General features: G+C 35.7%; 1 protein-coding gene across 2 annotated transcripts; it reads right to left on the reverse strand.

Moving 5' to 3' along the window:
* Window positions 1-1553: 1553 nt before the first annotated feature.
* LOC145605082 (myosin-binding protein 1-like) lies at window positions 1554-7346 on the reverse strand. Of its 2 annotated transcripts, none has more exons than XM_081661100.1 (4): window positions 7088-7346; window positions 5340-6556; window positions 2936-4460; window positions 1554-1992 (listed from the first exon to the last, which is right to left on the reverse strand). In XM_081661100.1, the coding sequence occupies exons 2-4, from the start codon at window positions 6439-6441 to the stop codon at window positions 1989-1991; spliced, it is 2631 nt and encodes an 876-aa protein (XP_081517226.1). In that variant the 5' UTR covers window positions 6442-6556; window positions 7088-7346; the 3' UTR covers window positions 1554-1988. The 2 variants fall into 2 exon arrangements, with proteins under 2 accessions (XP_081517226.1, XP_081517225.1); XM_081661099.1 differs by having other exon boundaries at window positions 7041-7346.
* Between the last annotated feature and the right edge of the window lie 2030 nt (window positions 7347-9376).

Below are 9376 nucleotides of genomic sequence, written 5' to 3' on the forward strand. Positions count from 1 at the left end.
GATTTAATTGGTTTAATTGTAGGCAATTATCTTTTCTAGTCTAATGATGATTTTAACTATATTTTTTTTTTTTTTGAAACAATGATTTTAACTATATGGTGTAAAGCGAAAGTAGCTCATTTTTTTACTACAATGTTTAACCCACTCACCTTCATCATGGTTGATATACTTAGCCCATTCATTTTAAACTAGCTCCTTCATTTTTAATAATACTGTCATTATTTAGATTAATAAATAAATAATAAAAATGTAGGCAATGTTTCCTGATATTGTGTTTTTGTTTTTGCAGCATGATTGAATTCATTGTATTTATAATAGGATTCTATCTTGTGATTTGGGGTAAAAAAGATGATAGCAAAGATATTTCCTTGAGAGATGAGGAGGAGAGGACATAAAAGTTAATTCATACATGGCTTCTGTTTTCTAACATCCTCTTAATTTGTTGCATCATTTTTTTTTAGAAATTTGTATAGAACTGTGTATGGAGTGTGGATGATATCATTTAACAAGAAAGATAATCTCAAGTACTTATATTATTAGTGGATAATTAGGGACTATTTTTACAACAATAAGTCTTGTATAAGGCGGATGTGCATTAATTTTATTGTAAGACGCACGATCCATTTAAGGGTAGCTTTACCTATTTTTATGCTAACTTTAACCCCTTAAAAGGTAACTTTTAATTTGTAGTTGGTTTGAATTTTATTTAATATGTAAACTAGGTTAAACCCCGTGCAATGCATGGATGCTAACTAACTATAGATATTAAAGAACTAAATCTATTGATCAGTAAAACCGTATAAAATATATTTCGTATTAATACAATAACAACATAAGATAGAAAAAATACAAATATGTGATAGTTATTAATATTAATCATAATACAATCATACAAATATTAATATGCTCATTTTAATTCGAGTTTTGTCATAATTTAATGCAATATCAGTGTATATCCCTATCTCTATCATCTTTCTAAGGATGTGGAGTTAGCTTGATGATAGCACTCCCATCTCGTAACCTCGAGGTTGCGGGATCGATCCTTGCCCCCAGCATATGCTGGAATTTCCCCCGCCCCCCGTTGTACCCGTCCTTGTGGCTCATATGAATCAAAAAAAAAAAAAAAATCTCTATCATCTTCCTCATTTACAGCGGAAAATTATAATAAATGACCTATCTAATAAAATCTCTTCTTACCCTGTATATGAACCAAAATTGTGTAAAAACAAAAAAAATATGATATTACACTGTCAGTAAAGAAAAATAGGCTAATCTTGAGATTTACACATCTGATATCTTGATAGCAATTCATATTGGACACCTAACTAGATAAGGGTGATTGGGAATTTGGGATTGTGGTTATTCATGAAAGAAAAGCTGGACTTTTGAAGGTTCTTTGCTAATTCTGAGACTGAAACAACAACAACGCTGTAGTCCCAAAATGAGACTGATCTTTCACATTCAGAGCAACAGAAACTTCCTCTGTTCCCCTGCCGGCTGTACGTGGAGCAGTGGAAGGTTAACATCATGAATGCAATGTTAACAGATTTGTGCAAAACTAAACTCTCTGTGTATTCGGTAATAGTGTTAATATACAAGGTTGGCAAGCAGGCAACCTTTATGTATTCTGCTTACTTTATCACCCATAAATTAAACAATGCAAGTATACAACAGCTCTCTATCTCCTCTTTTACTTCTAAAATCTAGTAACAAGAGTATGATTCATAGTTATCATACATTCAACACTATCATCATAACAACAAAAAGACCGAGAAGAAGAAATTAATATAATGGAAAAACAAAAACTATGCACAAAAAAATTAGTTGCAAGATGGAACTCTTCAAGCTGAGATATATATACGCCCCAGAGGTGAACAAGTGATTCAATTCTTTTGATTTTTAAAATATGAAAGACACTGGCTTACGCTTCCGCTGCAATGTTTATAGTGGTCACTGGTCAGATGAGCATAATAGAACCTCTGCCATGATTACCTGAAAGATAAGAGACAAGTTAAGTGCCCATTTCAACAATACTTGCAAAAATATGTTGAGTCAAGAAAATTCCTTTTGATCGGGGATTAATAGTCACAGGTACTATCTTAGAATGCTTTTAAATAAACTAATGCAAAACCACTCAGCACTAGCTAATCTATTACCATGTGCTATACAACAAGTCTGTAGAGTCAAAGCTTCATTAAAATTTACAAAATGGCTAGTAGGAGATGGTTACAGTGTTGCACCGTTGAAGAAATACAAATTGACAATTGATTACTTCCAAGGAAGAAATCAAACAGTTGAATTTTATATTTAAAAGGACCAGAAGTGAGTTTAGAAATTTTACAGCAAAGATCCAAATTTTGAGATGTGATAAAAAGTATTTCACCAAAGCACGACTGAATGCGCCCATGGCTTGAACTTCATTATGCAAGATCAAGTTCATTTCCTCAAATTTTTATAATCAAGTATTCTGCCTTATGGTTAAAGAGCAAAAGAAAAGAAAAAGGGACAGAGGGTGTAATTTTAAAACACAGACTACAGGCCATTACAAGGCATTTGACTTAGCTTGAAGGGATGTGTTCAAAACTTTGATTTTTACAATTAAAAAAATTATCTTTGAGCTCAGTACAGGTAAAGCAGATACATTAAGAAGCCCCATTTTTCAGATTTCAGAGTTCTCTAAAAAACAGAAACAGGGTTCAGCTAAATGCAGAGGATAAGCAGCACATAATATCGATACGTAAATACTTACATAGATTCCTAGCTATAGGGGAACACATCTATTTCAAGGAAAGATTCAAGATTATAGTGGAACTCAAGATCAACATAAAAGGTAATTTGGTCCCAACACAATTTCAGGTTTTTACTAATGGGCCAATCCTCTCATGCAAGAAAACAGACATAAACATGACACGAAGAATGTCAATAAAGCACTAACCTTTCTAGTGGGTGAAATTTAACATTTCTTCTGTCCCCAATCTTTCGTAATTCTCGGAGGTGAGATACAATCTCCTGTATTAGGCCTTCCTCTCCATTTTTAAGTGTGTTGATAGAACGCTCAATAAAAGATTTGTCAGCTTCGAGTGCTTGTAATCTCTCACTAAGACTGGATACCTCATTAGCAAGTGCTACAATATCAGCTTCCTTAAGCATAACTGCTCCTTGTTCAGCTCCAGCAGACTTGGACTTCTTAAATGAATGAGCACGTCTTACTAGAGTCTGATGGCTTCCTGTGGGAATGAAGCCAACATTTTCTGATATTATGCCATCCTCATCAGTTTCTATCTTCACTTGACTCCTTTCAAACAGCTTCGGTTCACATGAATCCTTCCCTTGTTCTTCTGATTGATCACAATTCGTCAAGTCTGAGTATGCTTTATTGCAGCAGAAAGCACTAAGCCTTTTCTCCAGATTAATTAGACACTCAGAAATATATTTCCTCTCATCTTCAATTACTAACAATTGATCTTGTGAACCAATCTTAGTGTTTTCAGCCAAGGCATTACAATTGTTAGGAGCGCCTCTACTTTTCTCACTGTCAGTAGTACATGCATTTGAAGTCGAATCCCCAACATTCTCCAAAAGTGACTCATCCGGATATTTGGTACGGTAATACTCAAGCTCTGCTTCTAAATCTTGAATCTCTTTCTCTTTCTCTGTTACAAGGTCATTGTACTTATCTAGAGCTTCCATGTCATATTCAGCTTGCTCTTCCATCATCCTTAGGTCATGTGAGGCTTCCATTTGCAAGGCAGCTTTTTCTTCCTGTAGTCTCTGGATCATTGCCATTGTTTCATTTGCAGCAATAGAAGAAGCATTCCTTTCTTCCTCCAACTCTTTCAGCAAAGCAATCAATAACTTTCTGTCATGCTCAAGTTGCCGTCTCAACCGATCAAGTTCACTTTCTCCTTCAATTTCACTAACAATACTAAAGTCCAACGAGTCTACTCCAGATTCATTTCTATCAAGGGAAGTCTTAGAATCATTTCTTTCAAGTGAGCGCCTCTTCTGCAAAAGTTTCATCCCAACAAAAGTAGATGAATCATAAGCCTTGAGCTCATCAAGATTCCTAGAAACCCCAGGGCTCAATATATCATTGTAAAGAAATTCAGATCCTCGAGACAATTGTGAGAGCAAAATTTTTAAATCTGCACTGACTCTTGGTGAGTCCTTTCCAGCCAGCTGCTCGGCCAGCTTACCAGACAACTGCCTACCCTTGCTGCTAATAGCTAGCTGATATGCATCACCAAGATCTAGATGACTAGGCTTTTGCAAGCCACCATCCTTATGTTCAGTCCTTGCCTTTGAGCTGTTAAGACATGTATCACTTTGCAAGCTCTCAAACTCCTTAATTTTGTCAGTTCCATGTCCCAATGCTTCCGCATTGCCAGATTCTTTAATTTCCAAGTCCTTTAAGTCGTTGACATCCACCTTTTCCTCCACAATTCCATCTCCAATATTTGCTGCAAGCAGTAGCAGATCCAGGATTGTCAAGTAGGGTGAGCACAATTATAAAAATATTATAGTTCAATTTTGTTTTAATAAATGCCCTCTGAAACTAAAACAATGGTATAGCTCATAAGTAATACCCATTTGAAAAGAAAAAAGGTATTAAAAAACTGAGCAAATTAAAAAAGGGGAAATATTAGAAAAGTAAAACAGAAAACTTAAGTCTATTGTGAACTTAGACCCCATGACCTTCCGGAGATAGGTTAAGTGTGGAGCAAAGGAATTGCTAGCAAGCTAGAGCCTTATACAGAGGGTATACAAGTGTCTACCCTTAGCGCTATATAGTTCATCCACCACTTATGCAAGTCAGAGGTATCAGGGTTTAATAAGCCAGGAACACCTGTGGATATTGGCAAGCCTAAGGCAAGAAGCAGACAATAAGATATGCTTCCTAGTCCCTCCGTCACAAAATATCTCACTTCAGAGATTTCCAGATTACGTGTTCATTATTCTCTGATATAATAACAATGTCAGTTTATTAAAAATCTTCTGCTTAAAACTGATACAGGTGGAAAGAAATTATATGGTAAAATTCGTTAAACCCTATGAAACACAGCAACTCAAATTTATTTCAAGTGAATTAACGCTATGAAGAGTATGAACTAAACATTGTCACAATGAGCTGACACTATAGTAACAAACTAACTAAGTGGTATTAGTTCTCTTCTAATTTTCCAATTACTTTCATCTCAAAATTTCACAAGGACCAATAAGAGGCACCAGAGGAAGGGGGGGGGGGGGGGAGGGGTAATTATATAGAGCACTGCGATAAAGATAACAACTTAAAATAGGATAATTAGGGAGAATACAAGGAACAAATCTTCTCCACTTACATCCATCAACTGGAGTGCTGATAAAGACATTTCCATCATTTTGTGACTTCAACACATCATTCAAAGGTTTTGGATCTGTTGCTGCAGATGTATCAAGATTATGAATCTCTTGCCAATTAAGTTCTTCCAATCCATGACCAATAGCAGAAGCAGGTGCTACTGATGGGTCGTCATGGAGATCGATGATGTTGGATTGCGCCAGATGTAATGTTTTTGAGCGTTCAGGTGATTTAATTTTTAAATCAACTGGCATGGCACAGACAAGATCATCTTCGGATACAGAAACAAAGGTTTCAATTGGTGTAGAATCTAATATGATGTCTCTTAAAGGATCATGAGACATCAATGGTCTTGAGTCTTCAGCATCAGACATCTGAATATCTGATTCAGCATCAGAGGTGACTTTCAGCTCCGTGTATCCAAATTGATCCAAAAAAACCTCAGTTTTTCTTCCACTCTCAGTAGATCGTTGCTGTGACTTAGTTTCCTTTTTCAAATCGATAAGATCTTGGCAAATTTCCCTGCTCATAGGCAAGTCAGGATCGGTGTCATCAAACCCAAGCGATTTAGTCTGAATCAATGTTTGGGCATGATTTCTTGATGTCCACAGCTCATTGCAACAGCAACAATGCTTCATGTTCAAGCCCTCTGTCTTCTGATCATTAATTACTGAGTCATCATCAACGCCACTAAGATCTTCTCCTCCCAACTTACCAACTAATAACCTGTATGTTTCAGCATTGGATTTATCTTTTGTAGCAAAAGAGAAGAGACAGCTTTCACACATCCCACGAACATCAACAAGCTTCTCATGAAAATGACAGTAGACCATAGATGAGATCTCCAACTTGTGTTTTCCACATATCATATCCCGATAAAATCCAACCTTTTCACTTCCAAAAAAGTGATCAATCCTTGAACATAGCAAACAAGGGAGAGGCAGTTCGCAATAACGAGCAAATTTTGTGATCAAGTAACCAAATAGCCCATAAACAAGAAGCATAAAAATAAGCACCCATTCAAGTAGAGCTGATGCCAACACCGTCCTAAATGACCTACGATGTTTTTGTGATTCTGAAGACAATCTAAATATTCTGTCCATCCCAGCAGATTACAAAATCATATGCAAAGCACAAAACAGAAACAAAAACAGCTGAAGCACGCTAACTGACCCAAGTTGAATTTAGTAACGCCGGTGGAAAGCTGAAGCACATGTTCTAATGAACCAAGAAAACAATAACAGAGATCAGATCATACATCATCAATCTTAAAACCCAAACTCACTATCTACATAAGCTAGCTGTTAATAAAGTTCCTTTCAAATACAACATGATCATGGTTGCACAATAAACGATATAATAGCTTATAAACTAAGATATAAATCACCAAATAACATCCTTCATGCAAGATGATGTCAAATTGTCAATGCAACAGTAAATCAAACACAAATCCCATGTGGGATCAAAATCTAGAAAGCAACAAAACTTCCTCAATTACGATCCATGCAAACATCAATCTGAACAAGGGAAATTCTAACATGATCAATCAAAAAAAGAAAGAACATGATAATAAAATCACAATTTCCAAAATCCATCATCAAATATGTCTGCAAATTCTAAACCCCACCAAACAAAAGTACAAAACCCATGAAAAATTACCAAATTTACAAATTAATAACAATTAAAAGGAGCAAATTCTTACAAATTCAGTGGAGAAAACAAAAACCCAGAAACCAATCAACCATATACCTCTGTTTTTGTACCCTCTTTCTCAGAAGCAAATCATCAAACAGTTTCAGTGCAATGGAGAATGAACAAAAAGGCTGCCACTTTTTGAGTCTTGAGATTGGAAGAGAGAGAATGCAATTAAAATATGATCAAGGGTTATAATTAGTGAGGACAGATCTGCACGTAGTGATCAAATGAAGCCATGAAAATCAAAAAATTGAAAATGGGGTCAAAAGATGAAATGAATGGAAAATGCCGACTAAGGAAAAAGTCGGCTGACCGAAAGTGATGAAGCCACCTTCAGAAAGCTTAGTTGGTTGGTAAATGGTAATGGTAATGGTCCCATTAATATATTGTTTTCATTCATGAATTTGTGGATTTTCTTTTGTCTTTCAGATGAAAATGAAAGATTTGGGATTGGAACCTAGTAACTATTTTTAGGTGGAGATCATGAATTCATGATTAGTTCAATAATGGACTAATGTTAGTGAAATTAATTCTATGTGCGTCGTTGGGACTTACAAAATTGACTTTAATGTGATTTAAGTGTAATTAACTAATTATCAACACATCTACTAATCTACTAATTATTACTAAAATAGAAATTGTTGACGTCATCTTTGTCCATGTGTCGCTTTCTCAATAAAAAATTTCCCGCCTAAATGCAATGATGATGTCATCTTTTTTTTTTTTTTTTTTTTTTTTTTTTTTTTTTTTTTTTGTAGAGCTGTCATATTTAACATTTTTGAAATTTAAATATTGAAAGAAATTACATTACAACTAAAACCTATCAATTTATCGTAGTAAATTGAAGCAATTTTAAATAGCACACTAATAAACGACCTCTTATATTGAACTATAAATTAGACAACGTTGAACATATACCATATCATAATTTTGATTAAAATAAAATTTTTTAAAATTACAAAATATACACAATTCTTATTTTAATTCATGTATAATAGCGATTTGTTTTTAAAATATACAAATTAAAAATAGGCTTTATATAGGTCGTGCATCGCACGGAATCTAACCTAGTATTGAAAATAATTTGGTTGAATTGTTACTTTTAGTTAATGTAAGACTAACATGCAAGCCTATTTGTTCAATGAAGTTATAATGCAAGCCCTATTCACGATTACGCTTAATTAAAGCCACATGAAAAAACTTCATTTGGGAGTAACATAAACCATGTTATTCCTTAGAAAGCTCCATAATTCCATTTATATACCAATGTCACTAGTATCACATGCATTAGAAATATGAAAATATCACATCAACTTGTCTTTGTTCAAATAAACTTAACTTTTTTGATTTTATTGTTTTGGGGTTTTTTTTTTTTTTAGCTACCCTTGCAAGTTACAATGACTATATCAGTTTGATGTAGTGAACCAAAAAGTCAAAAACAAAATGACAATTGTCGAGATTAACTGAATCACTATTCTAATAAACAATTTCACTCTATCCCGATGCAGTATACATGAAGCGATTGCCCTCTAGGATTAGCATGCAGTATACTTAAAAAAACACGGAGGGAGTGTTTTATTATGTTTGTCTTTCTTCCCTTTGACTTCGGTCAACTTCCAACCACCGCCCCTATGACCTCCCTCCAAGCCACCAGCTACCACCTTCCCCTCTTTCCTTTCCCCTTTCATTCCCAACCACCTCCGTAACTATCACCTTCGAAATTGGCCACTCCCCCCCCCATACCCTTCCCTTGAAACCAAAAATGACTAGGAAAAATTAGAAATAATAATCCCAACTTTCATCGATTTTGGAAGAATAATCCCAACTTTCGATTATTCTGGAATAATTCGAACTTTGGGGTGTCTTCTTTTTCTTCAATCCCAAATACCGGTTACCGGTTGAATAAGTTGAATTTTTTTTTTGTGTTTAAGTGACATGTGTCGCGATTTAATTGATTAAAATACAAAAAAAAAAAACCACCCATTTTGAAACCCAGCCAGTTCGGCAACCCGCCCACCCAGCCACCTCCCTCGCCGACCGCCGTCTCTCCCCAACAGCAGAGTCGCCGCTCCGGCGTCCTCTCTACACCACCGTCCCCAAAACCCTACGCAACTACCAATAAAACTCCTCCCTGAAAACCCAACCCCGACCACCAATAAAACCCAAACCCAGATTCAGCCACCAGCTAAACCCCAAAAACCATCGGCTACTGCTATTACCCGCCCCCCTGCGCCGCTGATTTCCTTCCTTTCCGCCGGTTTCCCTTCCTTATGAGTCGGTGTTGCGATCCCCCAACCTCCCTCCTTCTCCCTTTCTCGTTTTCCGGCAACCACTCTTTCCCTT

Source organism: Chenopodium album, chromosome 22, assembly GCF_948465745.1.
Source record: "Chenopodium album chromosome 22, dcCheAlbu1.1, whole genome shotgun sequence".
In the NCBI taxonomy this organism is placed as follows: Eukaryota; Viridiplantae; Streptophyta; class Magnoliopsida; order Caryophyllales; family Amaranthaceae; genus Chenopodium; species Chenopodium album.